This window comes from Parasteatoda tepidariorum, chromosome 1 (genome assembly GCF_043381705.1).
Source record: "Parasteatoda tepidariorum isolate YZ-2023 chromosome 1, CAS_Ptep_4.0, whole genome shotgun sequence".
Classification (NCBI taxonomy): Eukaryota; Metazoa; Arthropoda; class Arachnida; order Araneae; family Theridiidae; genus Parasteatoda; species Parasteatoda tepidariorum.
The window spans coordinates 1,643,386-1,668,722 of NC_092204.1; the positions used below are offsets into that span (position 1 = coordinate 1,643,386).

Here is a 25,337-nt window from a genome sequence, read left to right on the forward strand (position 1 = left end):
GGTCCACCCCGTACAACTGCCACAACGTAGAAAGCGCATTGTCATCCAAAATAGTGCAGTAGGCATCGGCGTTGAGCTTACCATGAATGGGAACCAAGGGTCCCAATCCATACCAAAAGAAACACCCCCAGACCATAATTCCACCTCCATCGAACTTGACTGTTCGCGCAATGCATTCTGGCAGGAGACGTTCTCCAGACATAGGCCAGACCCTGCCATCCGAACCGTAGAGAGTGAATCTTGATTCGTCACTCCAAAGAACCGCTTTCCACTAATCAACGTTCCGATATACTTTGCACCACATTAACCGAGCAGTGCGGTTGATGAAAGGCTTATGGACAGCAGCAGCACGACCATGATAACCAAGCAGATGTGCTGATGGTATTAATTGAAACAGCACTCCCGGATGCCTGTTGAAACTCCTGGAGTATCGGCTGTCTCAATCTCCCAGGGTCTTCCGACACTCAAGCCACAGTAATTCAGCTCGCTAGCCCTGTAAGGATTTTTGTGATGCCCGATAATTATACCTTTTTCGAATGCCGAGATGTTCTTCCCTACACGATATATACCGGCGGACGTATCTCAGGATCGCAAATATAGTCCAAATACTTATTGGTAGATAGTATATATATATATATATATAAAATAAAACATAGTAGTACATTTTGAATGTCATTTGTAATTCCATAAGCAGTTCATAATGTTTATATATTTTAAATTAATAATAAATAGAGTAAACATATTTTCAAAATCTTCTTTTTTACCCACTCGCAAAAATTGAAATAATATTTAGATAAACATTTTTACAGAATAGCTGTTTATCAAGGCAAATCATCTGATATAAAATAAATAATTTTACAAACATTTGAAGACTTGTTAAAGTAAATAAATAATGTTTTTTATCAAACGACGCAGTGAGAAAAATCACAAAAAAGTCTCGGATAAATATTCTTTTCCCTGTTAATGAACAAGTTTTTCAAATCACATGTATTATTTCATTGTGAAGAACTTTAAAAATTATTTAACCGTAAAAATAAACCTAAGTAATTTTACTCCGTTGATAGCTTCACCTATTTGGGGTCAAAGATTAACAACAAAAACGACACTACACTAGAAATACACACGAGAATCACGATGGCCAAAAAGTGTTTTTATGGTCTAAGAAAATATCTTAAGTCAAGCCTAATAAAAAGAAAAACAAAAGTACTACTCTATAATTGTCTTATTCGATCAGTGCTTACATACGCATGTGAGACCTGGACAATGACCTGTGGAGATGAAAATATGATAGCTAGATTTGAAAGAAAAATACTACGAAGCATTTTTGGTGGAATAAGTAAAAACGGTACCTGGTTTAGAAGATCACACACGGAACTTTACAAAGCATATACAGAACCTGATGTCATTAAATTTATCAAAATTCGAAGGATTAAATGGGCAGGCCACATTATAAGAATGGAGGATAGCAGGACAACCAAAAAAGTTTTCAGTGCCAGGCCAACAGGTACAAGAAAAAGAGGACGGTCAAACTTAAGATTTTTAGACTGCCTTGAAAAGGACCTACTAGTTATAAAGATAATAAACTGGAGAACCTTGGCTAAGGGAAGAATTTCTTGGCATAGGCTTGTTGAGAAGGCCAAGGCCCATCCTGGGCAGTCGTGCCAATGAGAAGAAGAAATAATTTCACTGTGAAAATTTTTTTATAATAATAGACCTTAAACAAACTACTTTATTGTAAAAACTTCACTAATTATTTTGCCGTAAAAACGAACTCTTCATAAGTTCTTCTGAACTCTTCTATGAAAACTTCAAAACTGTACCCTTCAAAAATTATTTGACTTTACAAATTATTTTAGAGTAAAAGACATGTTCAAACTATTTTATAATACGAACGAAACTTCACAAATTATTTCAAACGAAACTATTTAACATTAAAACGGTCCATTCGCAAAACAATTTATTTAAAAAATGCACCTTTCACAATTTTTTAAGAAATCGACCAGCTACAAAATTTTACGTTTGGAAAATGGTGTCGATTACGGCATTATAGGACAATTTTAAAATAACTCCTTGAAATACAGAGGTTTCCTAAAAACCGGTTTTTATTTTTATACATTTAAAAAACGGGACCCTGGGAAAACCTTGATTCTACACTAGGTTTAAATTCAGGATTTCGCCAAAAGATTTTTCACAAAAATAGCATTTTATTTTCTTACATTTACAAAAACAGGACAGAAAGAAACTTGATTCTACGCTAATTTTAGGTTCAGCATTTCGCCAAAAGGTTTTTCACGAAAATAGCATTTTATTTTCTTACATTTACAAAAACAGGACAGAAAGAACCTTGATTCTATGTAAATTTTAGGTTCAGGATTTCGCCAAAAGATTTTTCACAAAAATAGCATTTTATTTTCTCATCTTTACAAAATCAGGGCAGAAAGAACCTTGATTATTATTTTTATTACATTCTTCGAACACGAAAATATCTATTTTTTTTTTTCAAATGAATTTTTCATTTTTTTGATATTTAAATTCTAACAGTTTTTAGGATAAGTTATTAACACTTTATTTAGACCAGCAGAAAATTCTTTTGTTTTCATCTATGCTATTTTCAGGAACACTATCGAAACTTGAAACATGTTTTTAGCGTTCTAGAGCCGCCTTCCCCCATAGTGTTTTTACACTTTCAGAGGCATTTTCTTTTCTGACTTTATTTGTTAATTCTTATGAGTAAATTTCGTTTTAATTTTTTTTCACAAGGAAATATCCATCAAAAGTCATTATTGAGAAAACTTCTGTATATAATAGATTCAATTGTTTAATAAGGTATAACATTCCATACTATTCGACGCACTCTATGTAAAATCTTAATTGTCAGGTGATGCTATACAGCATTACTGTTTTTACTCGGCTGAAACCGGTTTGTACTTGGGCGTGTATCAATTCGTTACTTTTATACATTGCAATACGTTTAAAAAATAATATATTTATGCAAATAGGAAGTATATAAAAAATATCCTAAATAAAAGTCCATTACATGCATGTTTAAATATAAAAGTATATTGCATATAAACTCGTGCAAAACATGTCATTATTTGAAAACTACAGTGAGTCTAATTATTATAATATACTAATAGAATATCTGATGTCATTAGATATTCTATATTTATCCAATATATCGTCTAATTTATATTATGTGTCGTCTCATTTAACACGAACGTAAACACCAGTCTCGTAAAAATAATAATGCCTGATAATTAAGGTCTAATAATGAATACTCAGTAATATATATTAATTTGCAGTACTCACCAATCAAGGGCACATCGTAACGGTTGTTGTCTCGTCCTCTGGGTTCCCGAGGTGATGTTGGATCCGGATCTAGCGGAATCGAACTCTTGACACTTTGCTTTGGAGGAATATGATCCGCGGCATTCTGCATTTTTTTCATTCTCCGCCCCCTACTCTGACGCCGGGGCAACATCTCTACTCCCCACGGTATGCGGTAGGTGTTCTCATCTGCCGCGGCGGGGTTCGAACTCTGCACCTCCAGCGGCCTTTTGGGAAATATCTGTGTTGAGGGTTTTATAGCCAAAAACAGATTATTATGAGGTTTCCGGATTATCTTAGCGGTGTCTTCGTACAGGCCGGACGAAACCGGAACCGTCATTAAGACCACTAAGGAAGCTGATAGCACATTTAGGAAAGTCATCGTTTTATGTAAATGGGAATAAAATATGTATAGTAATTACAATAGTATTCTGCAAAAATAATCCGGGAATTAATATTTTTTTTTTGCCGGACGTGGATGGTGCGTGGAGGGGTGGGTGAGTGAGAAATAACAACAATCCAAGAGAGTGAGTGTGTGTGTGTGTGTGGAGCACAGCGTCCGGTTTCGTATCGTCCGGGAAGTCTTTTTCAACCGCTCCTTACTCGCGCGCCGGATAAGCGCTTTGTGCCGGATTTTGTCTTCGTTAACCGGAGCGCGCGCATCTCTCCTTTTATTGGTTCTTGGAAAAGGTCAGTGGATAGGGTAGGATGGGGAAAATCACCCTCGATTTATTTCTGTTGTCGCCCACGCGATTTCTTGCGCCCCCCCCCTCCGATGTACCGAGGGTTGTGAATGCGGGGGGACGCTAATATTTGCAATTAATTAATTATATGTATCTGAGGAAGGTGAAAGACTCATAACTGTAACAGGAATACATGTATAGTGATAGAAATATGATCATCACAAATGATAATAAGAGACACTATATAATAACAGTTCAAAAAATTAGACCCACAATAAGTAAAATCTTAATTATCATCTTATTATAAGTAGTTTTAATAATAATTACATGTTTTTGAACGAGTTTATCTGCAATACTTCAAACACATGTTATTCAGGACATTTTTATATGCTTCCAGCTTGTATTTATTTTATATATTATGTAATATTATATAAATATGTATGTAATATTATATTTCATATATTTATATATTATTGTATATAACGTAAATTAGACCATTGAATAAATTTAGTTATAATGGTTGAATAACAATAATTTAAAATACTGTAAGAAAAAATTTGATCTTTCAAATAATATTAGAAAAAATTACAGAAACATTATTCAAAAATTTAAAATGTTGCTTTCCAAATTTATATCAAATTGATAGACACTAAAAGTTACGACGTTTAACACAGTTTTATCGCAATTAAACGAAATTTTAGTTAAAAAGAAATTTTAATCTAACAAGGGAGACTAGTTTAATCCAGTAAGGGAGATTTATATAATTGTTGTTCTAAACAATGTAAAACTAAAAACAATGACTAGAAAAAATATATTCAGTTATATTGATAAATGTTATGTTGTTTTACTAAGAAATACCAATTTTATTAAATAAATGGGTGTAATTGAACAGTTTTTACAACAAAGCCAGGTAAATTTCTCCAACAAATAAAAAAACATTCGAAAAATTAGACAAAAATAATTTTTCTTCTTCATCCAAGTAGAAAAAATAACTTTTTTTAAAAAAGGAAACATCAAAAATTAAAATAATTTTTAGGCAGATTCTATTTATTATCTAGTTTAAATAGTATTAATTCTTCAGCTGATTGGAACCAATTTTAAAAAAAAGTAAAACTAAAAATTAAAATTCGTGAAAAAAATTAAAAACACCTAAAGTAGAGTTTAATTTAATATCTCTCCGCAAAGCGCCGCTTTTTTGGGGGTGTACGTTGCATTTTATTACGGTACAATAACGTTACACTTTTTACATTTCCATCATTTTTGAAAGTTATTGCTTTTTTTAGCAATATTTGCCCTTTTTTTTTTTTTTTTTTTTTTTTTTTTTTTTTTTTTGCTTCTCATTTTGTTTTCTTTCACACAGCTGTAACACTTAGAAGCATAAAATAACGGAGGGTTGTAAAAAGTGTTGAGGGAGGCCGATGTAATTGCGGGACACTCTGTAGCCGGCAGAAATGCAGCTACAGAATTGAAATTTGACGTGTTGAAAGCGTCATTTTTATTTATGAACTTAACATGCGTTTGTGAATAATTAGAATTTTTTTCGAGAATTACAGCAAGTTTAAGCTCTTATGTGTCATCTTTTTTTATTTAAAGACTATTTTATTTAAAGACTTAACTGGACAGAGAAACAAGGCTTCTCGTTAGATAATGGGCATTGTAGAAGGCTAGGCACTGGAAATTCTTCTCGTGTTCTAAAGGGAATGAAGACGTCAACGCTAAGACCGAATCCCTATTCATAGCTCATGAGATAGACAGAATAGCTCTCTCAGCTATATGTACGCAGTTGCAAGGGACTAAGTGACTTCATTAGGTGGGCTTAGTGGGTGCAATAAAATTCTTGTTACTTAACCATTTTAGGTGAAAAATGGTTAATAAATGATTTTTCTCACGGTAAATAGTTTCATTACCATCTTAGTTATGGTTATTTGTCTGCTTTGTTTAAATATGGTAATATAATAATTAAATAGACTGTTATTTAGAAATTTTTTCCGAGAAATTTCTAACAATGTAGATCGCTAATAGTTAAGCTTTAGCAATTTAACTGCTGCAACATAAATATTGCCGTTTTGACCAAAATCATTTCAAGTGATGCGGTAACAATTGAGCGTAGTTTCTCACTCTAAAATGTACCCCCTGCTTAAAGCAATTCAATTTCTTTTTTTTTTTTAAATTCTGCAAAATGAAGAATTGAAGAACCGCCTAATCCCCCCCCCAAAGCCGTATAATGAGCAAAAGAAACTTTTCCAAAAAATGTGTGCTTGATTGTTATATTAATTTTTAAGATCAGCTGAGTGTTGCCTTATTTCAATCGTTAAGTTTGATTACAGCGCTAGAAGTCGTTTCAAAATAAATAATTTTTTTTTTAAATTGAGTTATTAAGAAATGTTTCCTCTTTATTATTACAATGACAATCTAGTGTAACATTGAATTACAGATTATTCTATTTTCACAGCCATAAACAAAAAGATGAATTATTCCATTACGCTTTAACTGAAAGCAAAACAAACATCGTAGCAATCAGAACATTCATGTTTCTTTTATTTCAGAGACTCTAATGCAGTAAGCACAATGTTGTAGCAATGCATATTTAAGGTGTCAAAATATTCCTAGAAAAAGAAGTCAATCCAATGATGAATTTGCAGTGCGTATTTAAATTGACATTCCTAGAAAAAGAATTCAACGCAATGGTGAATTTGCAATATGTATTTAAGGTGACAAATTATTACTAAAAAAGAATAAGCATTGAGAACAGCAATTTCACAAACATTATTTGCTTCCAATGAGGCGAACCGGTTCCCAGATCGATGCGAATTCCGGCTTGCACCAACCACAGTGCCAAAGCAAAAATATCCTAAGTGGTAGATGTTTTCGTGGTTTTTCTCACCATGTAGCACACATGTGGATTAGCTCCAACAAAAAGTCCTCCGCGAAGACAAATTTCTCCCAATACTTGATACAGGAGTTCCCTTGTCTTCTGGATCAGGTTAAAAATCAACATCATTTGAGTCAATAGTCTATGATGTTATTCAATCATTAACATTATATACTAAACATCATTTGAGTGAATGATTTTTACTCGAATTTGATTCATAATAGTCATCCTTTGAGGGAATTTATTTCAATTATACTATAGAGTTATTTTCAACCATTTCATATTCTTTTTACGTCATTTAAATGACATTTGAGTTAAATGAATCCATTATTCATAGAATGCCTTTTATAAATAATATTATACGAAATATATTTTTAGCATGAGTAACCAAATTTTACAAAAATATTATAATTTACTTATGTTATAAAAAGATTAAAAATATTTTGTAAATGAACAGCGTGTAAATTTGAATATTAATGGGGGCCCCAATAGTTTCCTGGATTTCTAAACCTTTCATTTCGCTAATGTTTAAATCGTAATGTTAATCGTAATCGCTAATGTTGAAATCGTTTGACATTTATAAATTCCACCAAAGCACTTCGCTAAAAGCGAGGCACCGTTCATAATGTTCAGGAAACAACATTATTTTCAATAAATACAGTTCCAAAATAAAATGAATTCAGTAAAATATAATTCCAAATTAAACTTTTAACTAATTTAAATATTATAGTTGAATTGCATCATTTCTCATTCCATTTTTTTTATTATTTGGTTTTTGTATTGGGTCTTTGTTTCAGGGAAGTAAGAAAGATTTTTTTTTAAGAATTGAATGCACATTTAAATTAAACTAATTCAATCCACGCTTTTTAAGATACTCCTTTTAAAAAGAGAAATATCACAGAACTTAAATAACGTTCTTTTCTTTACCTTCAATTTCTTGTTTAACTTTTAATGACATCGTCTCTCGAGAAATTAGGTAAGTTATTTTTTGTGAAATTTATTATTATTAGTTATAATTATAAAATAAATTTTTTCAAAAATAAGTTTTAAATAGTTTATATTTGCAATGCAATTAAAATATTAATTTTTGAGCTATTTTTTGTATTATTTTTTAAGTAAGTAAAAACTAAAAAGGCAGAAAAAAATTATGGAAAAGAAACGAATTTCTTAAAATCATAACTATTTTATATTAAAGAGTATAGTAATACTTAAATATGTAAAGAATTGGTAAAATAACAATTTACTTATTAACAAATATAAATGCAACCAAAAATATTAAATATAAATTTTGAATTCTCAATGTCAGATGTGAATCCTCTAAGAAATCCTATATTTGAAAGTTAATTAAGTTTCAAATAATAAGGAAAAATTAAAGCCATAAATACAGTGTATATTAAAGCTAAGTTTTAAATTAATTCTACTCTTAATATTATGAAACTATCTTCGTATTTAAATTCTTACATTTATTATACTTCGTGAAATAATTTGTCTGGCAGGTGCACTGTTAGAATTTTCATTCTAAAATTATGGTAAAATAACAGGCAGCAGTCTCTCTATTCGATTAACAGTAAAGTTTACGGTGAAGAATATTTTTCTCCTTTACGATTTTAAAAACCATTTACAGTTAGTATGGTTATAAAAACATGAATACAAATCTATACGGTATTTTAACCATTTACAGCAACCATGGTTTCAAAACCGGAGAGGCTTCTGGGTAGATAATGTGCAATGGAGGTGTCAACGCTGGATCCCCCATTTCTGTCGTCGGATTGGCAGATTCTCGGCTCTAATATGCAATGAGTAGCTTCATTAAGTGAGCTTAGTTAGAGCGATAAAATTCTTTTTATTTATACCGTTTTATGTAAAAATATTTGATTTTTCTCACTGTTTCATTACCATATTGTTTATAGTTATTTGACTGTTTCATTTAAATGTCGTAAAATAACAATTAAATAGATTGTTATTTAGCTATTTTTTTCGAGAAATTTCTAACAGTGTGGTACTTTCACAATTTCGATTAATTCACTGTTTTTGCATTTTCTTTACGACGAATATTTTTTTTTTGTTTATCAAAAAACCAAAAAAAAATTTCCAAATTTATATATGGACCACTACAGATAGGGGTAAGTTTTCTAGTATTGGGGTATTTAACATCTTTATACATTACTCTATCATTAGAAGAAAATTCGATAGGGGTGAATCAAGTTTTAAAATATTTTTTTCATGTTCTTTCAGCAGCAATTCTTCTAGCATCTTTCATTGGTGTATCTTCCGACAAAGGGTAAATGACATAGTGCCAAATATTAAGTAAGCGGGGGAGTTTAGTTACAGGGTGTGAAATCAAATTATATTCTTCAGTTAATTCTTTTAATAATTTAGAACGAACACATTTTTTGTAAAAACACACATGTAAATATAGTTTATCCTAATAGTCCAACTTTTCCATTAGTTTCAAGTCTATGGGCCGTATATAATTGTTTGATGTCAATATTTTCAAAATAATAAACAGGAGTCATTGGATTAAGTGTTTCTTTAAATGTTATTAATTTTAATGCAAACCAACAACCGACCTCCTCAATCATTTTTAGACAATTATAAAAAAAACTATCATTAAGTTTACAGTTGAAAATGGCATTCTGTAGCTGCATTTTAGCAGATTCGAAAATGGGTTTTTACTAAATTTTTCTTGAACAATTCTCGAATCAAATCCTAAATTTCGTTATATCATCGAAATTCTTGTACAATTTTTCGACGCATTTTTGTAATTTAAAATTTCTGAGATATTCTGCAGCAAAAGTTAGGAAAAGTGAGAATCACAAAAAAGCACTGCATCAAAGAAATTAAGTGGTATAATTTACATTCTTTACAGTGGCGTAAATAACATCCCCGTAGAGCGGTGGGCCCCACGAGCCAAAAAATAACACACTACATAATAGAGGTGCGCATTTCCCGAGCCACGGTATCACCTGAACATAATTTAAAAAACGATTCTTTTTGCAATTGAACTTTTGAATTGCGTATTAAAGTTTTTTGACACTCCAAACCTAAATGAATGTTTTGATCGGTTTTTTTTCGATGGTTATCACTACGAATTTACTAAGTTTGAAAATTCCCGACAATTTTAATACGACAGAATTATGATGCGTGAATTTTAAATTTTAATAATCACTTTTAAAGTTCAATTCATAGTTAATCCAAGTGACTTTTCTTTTTTGTAAGGTTATTTATCGGAAGTGTTTCTTAAAATTACGAAGACTTTCGATCTCCTTCGACGTTCCTTATTTGTGTCAAACTTATAAATCTATTGTTTGTGTTTGGTATGACGCATTTCCACATAGTTTTCAAAATACGAAATATTTTTTATACGTATTAATACGACAATCGAATCGTGCATTCAAATGTGCGCTTTATTATTACCAATTTCATGAACAGAGCCGGATTAAGGGGGGCCATTCAAACTTTTGGGACCCTTAGATTAAATTTTTTTTATTTATTCAAATATAGAAGTATTTATGCATCTTTTCATTTAAGAAGGCACATTAAAAATAAAAATTAATAATAATAAATTAAATTTGACTATAAATAATAACTAAAATAAGTAATGAATAAATATAATTAACATTATGCAAAAAAATTATCGTATTTTATATATTTGAAACTGATTTTTTTTTAAATCATTGTTTTTCTTAACTTTTTACATTTATTTCCAAAAAATCCATTATAAGGGGGACCCTAATCATTGGGGGCCCCAGACCAGGGCCTAGTCAGGCCAAATGGGTAATCCAGCACTGAATTTCATCGTAAATTTAACAGTTTTTTTCTTCGTTTTTTTCAACAGTTGTGGGTATTTTATTAGTTTCACACTACAGCTGCACAATCGACTATTGGGGACGCTCTGGGAAACATCCCTGGGGATGATCCGAAGATATGCCAACGCAATTTTGATCTTCTACAGAGGGGATGGCTCCCCTGCTTTAGTAGTCCGACGACCTGCTTGCGAGCACTTTAAGATAGAGAAGCGGACCAATACCGCGCATCCTCGGTCCCTACACAGGCTGATTAAAGTGGTCACACACTCGCTTACTAACCGCAGCCTGTGATGCAACAGTTTTAAGATTTAACATTCAGAAAATTTCATATAATTCACTAAATATCAATGTCCTAAGGATATACTGAACTGAATAAACCCAACCGAATGCTTATTTTCACCTACATTGTGTTTGTTTTATTTTAAATCATATTAGACCTCATACAATTTCTTTAATTAAAATATTTAATTTACAGTTATGTCGCTCAATAAAATGTTTTTTTTTTTAATTTCATTCAAGAGTATTACAAAAATGTATTTTAAAACAAACTTTTTGTGCCCATATGATGTGATAATAGAAATATCCACACAGTGATCATGGGGGTTTCAGTCCCGTTGACGTCGGGCTAACTGTGGGAGGTTTTCGCAGTCTTCCTCTCCATGTAACTGTAAATGCTGGTTAGTTCCAAAAAATGTCCTACACGAAGGCAATACTTGATCCAGGAGTTTCCTTGTCTTCTGAATTGGGTTCAAAATTACAAGGCTACGGTGCTGAACATTAAAAGTCATAATCCCAAAAACTAGGTCGGGTGTTCAACGACGGTTATAAAAAATAAAATATGAAGTGTTAAAAACCATCACTTTTTTCCCATTGCTATATTTTTTCATAAATTTTTTTTTAATCTTAATTTTTTTGGTAAAAAGGAATTATTTTAAAAAATATCAATTTGGTTTTTCTTCAGTTTTTAACGTTTAAAGGAATTCAATTTAATACAAATATATTACAAAGTTAACTAATGAAAATAACTGAAACGTTAAAACAACGTATACTTGGACCCTTCATTCGAAAAAAGGTTGTGCACCGCTACTATATACATATATGAATTTCAATAAAAGATATTTTTTTTTATTCGCTTTATTAACAAAACTTTGATTGTGAGTTATTTCGTCATGTCAGTAAGATAAATTTCATTTCAATGTTGTTACTATTTAAGAGTTCCAACTAAGAGCTTTTTTTTCTAGATTCCGCCTCACTATTATTATTTCTTTATTAATTCATATTAGAATAATTTAAATTAAAATCTATAGATTGATGATATTATATATATATANTATATATATATATATATAGCTGAATCAGAGGACAACAGAACCTTCTCCGGGGGGGGGGCCACTTCCGAAAGTAAATTTAACCTCAACGGAACCATTGTTGGTTTTATGCTACGTTCTTTTGTTTCAAAGTCGTTCTTTTATGTTCGGATGCTTTATTTGTTTTCTAAAAGCTTTCAATGTAGTTTCGCTCCGAAAAAAATTCTTTGGCGATCCCTTGAGATTTGACTGTGAATGTTTTACACAGTTTTTATTTATTTTTTCGTAGGAAGTTTTCAAAAAAGGAACCTATCTGAAGTCTCTTGTTTAAGCTCAATACTTTTTCATAAAGAAAATAAAACAAATTTAACTAAAATACTCGTATATTTTAATTATTTGGTCATTTGATTACCGTGGTAGCAGAGAAGTCGGGAATTTTTAAAAACTGTGGCGTCATCGGAATTAAGTATTGAATTTCCAGTTGAGTACCCTTTAAATTACTCATACATAAAGACTCCATTATTTTCGTCAGTTTTGGTTTGGAAGGTGATAACAATATAACAAGACTACGTTATTTTCGTCTATTTTGGTTCGGAAGGTGATAACAATAAACCATTCTCTGAAAGTTTGATAAACAAACCAATCTCGGGAATATTGTATAAATGCATCCTCAATAACTGTAGTTACTGAATAATATTTTCACCCGTAAAAGGAACCATTATGGAGTTTCACTTTTTGGGTCACCCAAAAAAATTTATTATTTAGTACCTCTTCTATCACTATTGAGATTATTTTTAGAGTATCTCTCGAAAAGATCAAACACACAGATATTTTAATTAATAATGTAGTTGTTTTAATTATCCTAATTAAAAACCCTAAAATACACGTTAAATCTTATAAAAATGCGACAAAGATTTGTGCATCAGAAATAAATAATCTTTCACACTGGCGTATTAAACTATTGATCGAAATAAAATAAATTATCAGTTTGACTTGAAACTTCAAGCCTTCAGAAATATATCAAAAAGAAGAAATTGTGGAAGATATTTAATTAGAAAGCAATTCTCGTAAAATATAAAACAGATAAAGAAAACAAAAAATCTTATTCAATAATTTACTAAGAGAAAGTACTTTTTTCCGTAGAAAGGGTCGAAACGGTCTGTTAAACCTTTCAGCTTGATATATTTATTTTTCCTTTTCTATTTTAGCAATGATTTTATTTTATCTCATCGTGTTCAAGCATGTTTGGTCCGTTGATGTCACTTCCGCTAAGATGGGTTTTTCAACTAGGGTGACAAAATTCTGTGATTCACATATTTGTCTTGAAATACATTGTTACTTAAAAGGATTTCAGAGAAGATTTTTAAAATAAAAGGAATCCTATTTTATTGTAGTTTTGTCAATAATAATGTAAAAATTGGAAATACTGATAAGAAAATAGCTTAAGTATATCAAAAACAAATAATATAACAAAAGTCAATTCCTATTTAGGTCGAGAAATAAATTTTTATTTTAGTTATTAAATAATTACAATTTTTCCCGCTAAAATTAATTAATTAATAAATTATAATTTATTAATTGTTAATAAATTAGTATTTGAAAAAAAACTGTAGGACAATCAAGTGTCATTCACTAGAAGCTTAAGAAATCGTATTTCAGTGGATGAATCTATATTATATAAAACGCTAATACGTACGTATGTATCAATAAAACCGATGATATTTCTTTTCTCGCGCTGGCAACAGTTTTCATTTTTAATTGATTGGATTCAGCGCGCAAGAGCACGTAGTGAGCAACCAGATAACAATAACCAGAGTGAGCATTATCAGGTCGTTCAATTCAGATTCATGCCCTAAAAACATGATAATATTTAATTTAAACTCAATTAGGAATTAATTAATTAATTGAAGTGAGAATGCTTTAAAAGGCCGCTGTTGAATTGATATTTTTCTACTGGGAGCTACCTAAACGTCTAAAAAACGTTTAAGTGTTTGTATTGAATGCATTGAATTTTTTTATATTTCGCGTTTATTTATGCATTGAATTTTCACGCTTTAAAATGCAGAATATTAGTGAAGCAATATTTGATAATTTATTTTGCTAATATGTTTCTTATTTAGCTAATGTTTTGATTTTTTCACCATGTACAATCTAAATAGCTAATATACTTTTTTAAAAGCCAATAAGAACATTGGTAGAATTCTTCTACATAAGTACAATACTATGTCTTTGATGATAAAATACTATGTCTTTGATGATAATATATTATGTCTTTGTGCTAGAACATTGTGTTCATTGGCGAGCGAGCGCAGCGAGCCATGGTTCACGGCGTGAACCACATAGGATTGCGTAGCAATTCTCGGGGGTTGGCGAACGTTAGCGAGCAGGGGACGGAGCCTCCTAGTAAAAAATAATTTATTAACGATTGGAACAAGATACCTATATATAGGGAGAGTGTGAACACAACCCATAAAAATATAAATTTGGTGACGTGCTTGCCACGTCATGTTGAATTTATCTGACACAGCTAATAACTAAATATTTAAATGAGCGCAATAATGTTTAAATCGAGCTAGAAATGATCACTGATGTTATTTTCTAAAATATGTGAGAAACTGAATCGCTTATAGTAAAACAATGACTAACGATCAGAAAATTGCATTTCGCTCATCTCTATTTCATGAATATTTGAACTTTCTTCACATCAAGTATCATCATCATCATCCACTACTAGTTTAACCAAAAAACATGTATNTATGTGAGATGAACTGAATCGCTTATAGTAAAATTTAAAACAATGACTAACGATCAGAAAATTGCATTTCGCTCATCTCTATTTCATGAATATTTGAACTTTCTTCACATCAAGTATCATCATCATCCACTACTAGTTTAACGAAAAAACATGTATTTGAGTGTATGAAGTATTTTATGAACGATTTGAAGAAGATGTAGGGAGGGAGAGAGTGTGGGAAATAATTCCCTCATAACTTCAGGCGACTGTGTGAACCCGATCCTATAAATTCTTCAAAATATCATTCAGGGGAGGGGTTTAGAATTTTTCCCTTTGGTTTAGCGCTGGCGGCAATGAAACTGCAGACGATTCTGTTTTCCTCTCAGTGTCAGGACCGAACCCCCGTTCTGTCGGTCATGAGATTAGCTCTCTCGGCTATAATATGTACGCAGTTGCAAGGAACTAAGTTGATTCATGGGCTCAGTGGGTGCCATAAAAATCTTGTTATTTTACCATTTTAAGTGAAAAAAATAGTTAATAAACGATTTTTCTCACCATTAATAGTTTCACTACTCTCTTATTTATGGTTATTTGACTGTTTTATTTAAATGCGGTGAAATAACAATTAAATAGACTCTTATATAGCAATTTTTTCCGAGAAATTTCTAACAGTGGAATTAATAAATCTATTACACGTTTTTGATTAAAATTAGGATCAGAGTACGTTATATGAGATTTAGTGGGTCTGTGATTCTTTGGTATAATCAAAAGATCAAATCAGACGGAAATTTATTTATTTTAAACTGTGATAATAAAACTAGATTGATTCGCTTCGTCTAAAGAGAGGAAATTATTTCTGCAATCCTTTAATACAACAAAAGATGAATTTTCCACAGAAAGTTTTTCTAAACATTTTTGCCGTTTCAATTGAGTTGGAAGATGAGGCCACACCCAAAGGTTATAAGAGGTTTGTGTGTGATCTTCACACAGACACATTTTTCAGATTACATGGATTGAAGTTAAGACATAAGTTTATTTTTCTTCACCGAATTTATTCGTTCTGATCATTTCTCGCATGCATACGATTGAGATTTACAATTGAAACATACAGTCGGACCTCTGTTTAACGCCGATAATAAGTTTGTTTTATGGAAAATTCGCTCAATAGAAAATCGCCATTTGAGAAACAACACAAAATAGGTTTTGAATTCATAAACACTAAGACATCATTTATTTAGCCATGAATACACCTTTAAATGAGTTTATAAATCTTAACCATTAAAGAAATGTGCGTGGAAAGCAAAACATTATCCAGTACATGCTACATACATTTTCAACTAAAATAAGCTAAATTTATGTACAAAATTATAGCAGCATTTATTATAAAAGTGATTTTAAACATACATTACGATCTTAAGTTTAATGGCTACTGATAAAATCCGTTCATTTTGCCTGAGTTTGAAATGCAAACAAAAAGGGATTTTATTGCTTTCTATAAATGGCTTCGAAAATCAAAAACCCCCATAAAGCGCGTTAACAAGTTTGAAATGTTCTGAAATATTTTGGGAAAGTGGATCTCAAAGAAAAGTTCGTCCAATAGAAAATTCATTTCGCTATATTTTTTTTTATTTTTTTTTTATTTAAACGACTTAAAACTTCTCATGCACCACAAACTATAGCATAAGGCTTACAGTTGTAAGTAGAAAACAAAAAGAAGAAAAATTTACAAATTTACATTAAAAACAAAATTCCGCAAAGCTGCAAGACTTTCAATACTTTTCACCAGTTCTGATAAGACAGGTGGCCAACAAATAGAAAGACGTCTCAAATCAGTCTTTAAATTCATTCGGGCACTCGCATACAGACTACAATGAAGAAGAATATGTTCAGCATCTTCATCAGCATCACCGCAAGCACAAATTCCACTGGTCTGCAGATGGAAACGAAATAAATATCTCTTAAAATTTCCATGGTTTGTTAAAATTTGGGTCAATTTAAAATCAGTTACAAAGAATTTACATTGCAAACGGTGAAAAATGGATGGAAAGAACCTTCGCTATATGGAAGTTATTTTACGAAGAAATTTCCAAAACGTTCTTCGAGAAAAAAAAATTGCAAAATAGAAAAATTTGTAAAATGGAAGTTTGTTAAATAGAAGTCCAACTGTAATTCTCGGAATTTGTTGTATTTTGTAAAACTCGTTTTCTCCAAAGACATTTTAGTAATTATTACCCATTGGCAAAATGGGTGTTGTATTGGGTTTGATGGCGTGCCCACCTTATTTGGACGTCACACTTTTCAACTGTGTTCAAGAGTAATAGTAAACAGTGAGCATGCGTCGTCATTGCAGGCGCTGCTATGGCGACAGCTACTGTTTGATAATTTTTTTTAGAATTCTATTTTTATTTTCACTACCTGGCATTCTTATTCTATGTATTTACATAACAATAAGTATTTTTATTGGTTACTTATAGTTACTGTCTTGATGGTGATTTTAATATAAATATTAACCGTAACCAGTGATCACAATTTATATAAGTGTTTTTTAAACTGAGAGAAGGCGTGTGTTCGTTTATTTCCCAAAATATGATTGTGGTCCCTTTTATGGGCCTCAATCTCAATGGTTATTTTCCTTCCAGAATCATTTCAAAAGGGAGTTTTCCCTACTCGATAAAATTGAACTGTTTATAACATTATCCCACTAAAATGTGTAAAAGAAAGTTTAATTGCTACGGATAAAAATCCATTTTATCCGTTAGAAATGCAAACACAAAAGGGAAAGGAATTTTACTGTTTGATGTAAAAGTTCAAAAATCAATTGTAGGTCATAAAATTCGTTAGAAATGATCTGAAATATTTTGAGGGAATCTCAAAGAAAACTTTGCTATTTGGAAGTTATTTTACGAAGAAATTTCCAAAATGTTCTTGGTTCCTCGAAAAAAATTGCAATATAAAGAAATTCGCAAAATGGAAGTTCGTTAAATAGAAGTCCGACTGTACTTTATTTACGTCGCACCAGATTTGCACAAACAGCTATGGTCTGGGAAACATGCAGTTTTGGTTCTCTACAAAGGCTCCCTTTACTAGGTAGCCCAATGACCTGCGAGCACTTTACAGTTTAAGGAGGACCGTTCACCCTCGTTTCCTACGCAGGCTGATCAGAGTGGTCACCTACCCGCTTACAACCAGTGACCCCATACAAGCAGTCGAAACATTTTACTCAAAATGACATCGCGACAAAAATATTGATATATCAGATTCACCTGAAACTCATTCACTTTTCTCTGCCCACGAATCACTCGAAAAAATAAATTGTTGAGAAAAATGGTATTCTGAAAATATCATAGGATCCGTTATTTAAGCTTAACTATTTATCCGGTCTTAACTATTATATGGGCCGCCCACCCATAATAGAATGTTTTAAAATCCATCTAGAAAAAAAAACGATTAAAAAAAGAACTGCTAAATGTCCCTTGAAATCAAAAGAATCTTTCTAAGAATCCTCCCTCTGCAGAGGAAGGGACTAGAGTTGATTATAAAAGATTCTGTTCGTTCAGATTATTAGACTATGTAAAATCTTAATTAACAGCTATACAGTTTTATTGCTCGGATGAAACCGGTTTGCATTTGTTTGTCTATCAATGCGTTAAATTAAACCATATATAATATAAATTCGACGATTGGATAAATTAGACAATGGACCTTGTTTACGTTCGTGTATCAATTGATTAACATTGTAATGGAATAAATGGGAAAAACACAAAAAACTCTCCTGAATGAAAACCTATTTACATGTATGATTCAATATAAAAGTAGGTATTGCGTATAAACTTGGGCAGAACATGTCAACACTTGAGTGCGTCTAATACCTGATATAATTCCATTCGTCTAATTTATATTGTATATAGCGTTTAATTTAACCCATTGATACACGAGATTAAACAAATGCAAACCGGTTTCATTCGGGCAATAAAACTGTATAGCTGTATAGTATCAACCGAAAATTAAGATTCTACGTAGAATCTTATAGAGCGTCTAATAATTAGGCCATGAACTGTACTTCAGACAGTTGTTTCATCTATTCTGATGAGAAAGAATATCATGTGATGTCTTTCAGTTGAAATCTTTCTTGAAAAGCCATTCGATGACCCGCTGGCCATCACTTATGCATTGTGGTTTTTATTTGTTTATTTATTATTATTTTTTTAACAACCATCGTTGAACAGCCGACTCAATTTTTGGGTTTATGACTACTACTCTGAACCCTTATAATTTGGAACCCAATCCAGAAGACAAGGGAACTCCTGCATCAAGTATAAGGAGAAATTTGCCTTCGTGGAGGACTTTTAAATGGAACTAATCCGCATTTGCGTTACATAGAGAGGAAGACCACGACGGTAAGGGGACAGTAATCCATGATCCATCTACAGTTGAGGATATCAGCACTGTGGTTAGTGCAAGAAGGATGCGCATCGACCCACCATCACTGGATTCGAACCCGGTTCACCTCATTGGAAGGCTCTTTGCAGGGTAAGGGACTGAGGGAGGAGGAGCGGCCCCTGTGTTTTCAATCTAACAAGTCAAAAGGAAAAAATTCTCAAAAAGGGAAAACATTTATTTGATTTCTCAAAAACAAATAAATTTTTCCCTTTTTGAGAATTTTTTCTCACTCAGTCCCTGCAAAAAAAAAAAAATATTGTTCCTAATTTTTTTGTCATTTTGGATCACACAGAAGTATTTCACAAAAAAAATTAAGCTTAAGATGCAAGCCAATGTTTGCAAGTTGCTTTAAAATTACTGTCAGACTTCTATTTAACGAACTTCCATTTTTTGAACCTCTCTATTTTGCGATTTTTTTCCAGGAACCAAGAACATTTTAGGAAATTTCTTCGTAAAATAACTTCCAAATAGCGAAGTTCAATTTAACGAACTTTTCGAACTCTCAAAATATTTCAAACTTGTTAACGCATTTCATGGATGAAATGACAATTTCAAAGCCACTTAAATTTTAGAGAAAGCAGCCCTTTGCATTTCAAGCGAAAAACTCAACGACAAAATGAACGGAAATAATTAACGGTAGTAATTAAACTTGCTGTAATGTATGTTTAAAATTACTTTCATAGTAAATGCTGCAAAATATATATTTAGCTCTTCTTTTTGTAGAAAAAGCATGATAGTGTAACACCGGATAATGTTTTGATCTTTCCATGCAGATTTCTTTTAAGGCTAAGATTTATAAAATAAATACAAGATAATAGTTTACAAGGTGCATCAATTGCTTTTTTAAGTACATCTAGTATTTATGAATTTAAAACCTGTTTTGTGTTGTTGAAGTGATTTTCCATTTAACGAACTTATTATCGGGATTTAGAAACTTCGTTAAATAGAGGTCCGACTGTATTTATTTTAAGGCTTCTGTTAAATAATATACAGATTGATTTACGCTTATCAAAATTTTAAACTTTAATATTTCGTACTTAAACTTTAATATGTGGTTGTTTTTAAATTGCTGGGAAAATAATTTCTTTAGAATATGTTTTACGTACTTACAATCATTTAAACTTACGTTTTAATTATTATGAATTTTGTGAGAATAGTGACTTATTAATTTTTTGTTTCCAAAATTTAATTTAATGTATAATAATAATTTGTTTTTAATTTTACAGATTAAGTTACTATCTGTTGATATTAACCACTGGCAAAACGGGTGATGGTTTGATGGAGTGCGCACCTAATTAGGTCGTCATCAAACTTTTCAACTGTGTTCAAGAGCAATAGTACGCATGCGTCGTCATTGCATGCGTTGATATGGTAACCGCTGCTGTTTGATATATTTTTTTAGAATTCTTTTTATTTTTTCATTCTTAATGTATTTACACATTAATAATTTAAAGTATTCTTTTTATTATTAACTTATAATGACTGTCTTGACGGTGATTTTAATATAAATATGAAAACAGAAATTATTTTGTGAAGGCAAGGATATGAAAACCAATCCAACGACCCATGATTTGAAGCGGAGTCAATCCAAAGCATTTGGGTAACCTGTGATCGTAACAAAGCGATTATTTTTCTGCTTCCAGTATGTTTAAAAATTTCAAACAAAATTAGAAATTAATTTGTAGAAAACTGCTTCATTTTTGCAAAATCTGTGTCGCACCCTCTGTACCTAAATTCCGAAAGTAGTATAATTTTGGAACATAATAAAATTGTTAAACACCGTCAGAATATGGGTAAATAACAAACTATTTAGTTGTTATTTTACCCTATTTAAACAAAACAGTCAAATAATCATAGTAATGAAACTATTAACAATGAGAAAAATCGTTTATTAACCATTTTAACATAAAATGGTTCAATAACAAGAATTTTACTGCACCCACCTAATGAAGCAACTTAGTTCCATGCTTTCATATTATAGCCGAGAGAGATAATCTCATGACATCCATTCCCTTTGACACACATGAGGAATGTCCTGTACTCTCCAATGCCCATTATCTAACGAGAGCTCTTATGTCCAATTAAATTTCTTTTTTAACGGTTTTGAAACCATGGTAGCTGTGAATGGCTAAAAAATTGATCTTTTTGCATTCACGATTTTGGAACTATACTAGTTATAAACTATTTCAAAAACGTAAAGCTGAAAAATGTTCTTTACCGTATACTTCACGGTTAATAGGATGGAGAGACTGCTGCCGGTTATTTTACCATAATTTTAGAATGAAAATTCTAACAGTGAACTAATAAGTATTTTTTTTTTTGTTTACATTTATCATAATTTTGACTTTTACTCAAACTTTTTCTGTCTTCCGTATGTTTTAATATGTCAAGCAAGTTCCAAAATTTGAAAAGCAGTTTAATCATATTAAATACTACTAAACGAATTCATTCATTTGTTTTATATGAAATTTTCTTATATTTCTCAAATGAGTGTCATTTTTTCTGCTCCAAAATTTGAAGGAGTCATTTTACATTTTTGTTCTAGGAATTTGTATTCAAATTGTATAAATAATTATTGAAGTCGAATTTTGTTTCTGTTTACACTTAATTATGATAATGGATTATGTCGTTCATTTTTCTCTTTCTTGTTTAAATTTGTCTTGTTTAAGCAATTGGTTTTTTTTTCTTCAAAAAACTATTTTTTAAAAAAAAATTATTTGTGATTTCAAAAATTAAGGAATAATTTAATAAATTTTCTTTTCCTCAATACTTAAGTATTTTAAATTTGATTAAAGATGTCTCAGTGATGGGAGTGGAACCAGAGCTCTTATGGTGCTGACTAAATAGTCACTCAATTGTAGAGATGTTTGTTGAAAATTGATTTACTTTATAACCAATTTTTAAGTGTTATTGACCAATATTATTTTTTTCTTGCTATTTATTTACTAATACTTTTGTTTTCACCTACTTTTATTTTAAATATGCCTGTTCAAACATAATTAAAAATCATGAAGATGTTTTGTTTAAAATACTGTTAGTTTCAGCACACTGTAAGAATTTCCATTCTAAAATTGTGGTAAAATAACAGGCAGCAGTCTGTAATGTATACGATAAGGAAAATTTTTCACCTTTACGTTTTTGAAACCTTTTATAACTAGCATGGTTACAAAATCACGAATACAAAACAATATGGCTTTTTAACCACTTACAGCTTCTATGGTTTTAAAACCGTAATAAATGAAAATTAATTGGACGTAGGAGCTCTCGGTAATTAATGGGCATTGGAGACTGCAGGACACTTCATGTGTATCAAAGGGAATGGAGGTGTCAATGATGAGACTCGAACCCCCGTTCTGTCGGTCATGAGATTGACTCCCTCGGTTATAATATGTACGCAGTTGCCAGGAACTAAGTTGCTTCATTAAGTGGGTTTAGTGGGTGCAGCAAAATTCTTGTTATTAAACTATTTTAGGTAATATTAGTTAATAAACGATTTTTCTCACTGTTAATAGTTTCACTACCATCTTATTTATGGTTATTTGGCTGTTTTGTTTAAATGAGGTAAAATAACAATTAAATAGATTGTTATTTAACCATATTTTCCCAGAAATTTCTAACAGAGCAGGCATTGTTATTTTCACAATGAATGTTTGTGCATACTAAGTAATCCAGGGCTTTACTTAAAACCAAACTGATTATAGCGATAGAAGTCTAGTCACTTTTTTTTCACAATCATAGTTCCTAGTGTAGTGAAACACTAAACTGCTACCATTTTTAGTTCTTAATAACATTTGTATTTACGATGAGATTTGATACACATAAGAAGTATTTTTTACAATAAAGCAAGATTAGGATAAATATATACACTAATATTAAAATTAGTTTGATGATCAAGCATACACACAGTGCAGATTAAGTTGAACTCGAAGTAGACTTAATAAAACAAAAGTAAATAGAAATGAATTATTACGTACAGAATAAAATAATTAACAGATACTTAAAAATTAAAATATAATCATCCTTATGACACAACTAAAAACATATTTTCAAACGGCCAAGTTTTGTTTTTGTGGATATGTAGGAACGGGGAATAGAACAACAAATTCACGTTATCTTGTACTCGATTGTAAATAATCTACTGGCGATAACCGAAGTGATTTTGGAAGTAAAAATGGTGGATAAGCACGGATATCTATTTATCTATCTATCCCTCCATCTTTATCTCTCTCTATCTGTCTCTCTCTATCTTTATCTCTCTATCTTCATCTCTCTATCTATCTCTATCTGTTTCTATCTATCTCTGTGTCTCTGTCTCTCTGTGTCTCTATTTCTCTATATCTCTATCTATCGCTCCCTATCTCTGTTTCGCTATCTCTCTCTGAATGTATACGAATGTTTAATAAATTCAGCCAACAGAAACAGTAGTGAACGAGCATGTTTCTATCCATATCCATCCTGTCTTTTCACAGAACAGTTAAACAGTTCTATTCTTATTAAATACACAGTATCCCGCGACAACCTTAAAACAGATATTAACCAATAAGGCTTCTAAGAAACACGAATTATTCACGCATTCAAATGGTGCACAAATACGTATATTTATACGCCGATTGAATTATTACAGGAGAGTTCTAATACACCAATATTCCTGACGAAGTTAATATCGTTTTCATGTACAGACAAATCACATGAAGGGCTTTGTAATAAACTGTCAATTGAATTATCTGTTAATGTAATCAACAGTTCCCGAAACCTCACATAATTGTTCGCCAGAGTTACATTCATTTTCATGTACCAAATTAAGATTCGATGCAATAATCTTAATACTTTAGGGGCAAATATTCTACATTTAATTTGCCTTTTGTCAAATCGAATTATCAAATAATACAGTCCATGGCCAAATTATTAGACTGTAAAATCTTAAATAACGGGTGACAGCTTTGTTGTTTTTACGCGGCTAAAACCGGTTTGCACTTTTATATGTTCGTGTATCAATGCGTTAACATTGTAATGCAATAATGAATGGAAGTATATAAAAATCTCCTGAATAAAAACGCATTACATGTGTATAAAAATAAAAGTATTATATAAAAATGTATATAAAATGTATACATGTATATAAATATAAAACTGTTGCGTATAAACTCGTGCAAATTATGTCATTATTAAAAAGTTACAGTGCGTCTAATAAATTGATCTAATTACCATAATAGACTAATATAGTACCTGATAGAATAATTATTCTATATTTATATAATATATCGTCTAATTCAACCCATTGAATACACGAATGTAAACAAGTACAGACAGTAGAGTAAAACTGTGTCTAGAGTATCAAATGATAATTAAGATTTTACATAGAATGTGCGTCTCACAATTTGACCCGAGACCATCAGAACCCTAAGTTGGAAACACTAACTGATGGCGAGACATAACATTATCACGTAAGAGACAAGTTTTTAAGGCTTACAAAAAAGGCAGTTAATTTTTTTAAAAAAAAAAAAACATGCCTGTATTTGCTTTAGTCAACGAATTAAAAACCCTTTATAATTCCATGTTCAAGTACGCTGTTATAAATTTCATTCTAAAATTATGGTAAAATAACAGCCTGCAGTTTGTCTATTCAGTTAACCGGAAGGTTTACTATAAAACATTTCATTTTACCTTTATGGTTTTGAAACCGTTTGCAACTAGTATAGTTAAAAAAAAAGCATGAATACAAAACTATACGGTTTTTTAACCATTTACCACAAGCATGGTTTCAAAACTATAAAAAAATGAGCCTGGCATTGGAGATAGTTTAGCAAATTCATGCATCAATGAGCGCATCGTATTCCAACTGTACAGGGTCACAAATTGGAGGGTACAGGAGACTCTTCAGAGGAAATATTGGGACTCGAACCCTCGTTCGTGAGATTGACAGATTAGCCGTCTGGGCTATAATATGTGTCCATCTTCGAAGAGTCTTTATTAGGTAGGTCCAGTTGTGTACGATACTAATTCTAGTTTCAGTTAATAAATGGTTTTTCTAACAATTAAATGCTTGATTATTTTACTGTAACATAGTTTGAATGTGATGAAATATTAATGAATAAATACTCCTATAAGATTTCACTCGACTATTAAATTTCCTTCTTGACCTATATTTCTTGCAAATATGAAATC

General features: G+C 31.1%; 1 protein-coding gene across 1 annotated transcript in view; it reads right to left on the reverse strand.

The window, feature by feature from the left end:
• The window catches only part of LOC107453082 (uncharacterized), a 150,644-nt gene extending 146,692 nt beyond the window's left edge, over nt 1-3,952 (reverse strand). Inside the window, exon 1 of the mRNA XM_016069762.3 lies at nt 3,310-3,952. Within this exon, the coding sequence (XP_015925248.1) occupies nt 3,310-3,709 (400 nt within the window). The 5' untranslated portion in view covers nt 3,710-3,952. The remainder of the gene's footprint in view (nt 1-3,309) is intronic.
• Nucleotides 3,953-25,337: the final 21,385 nt, after the last annotated feature.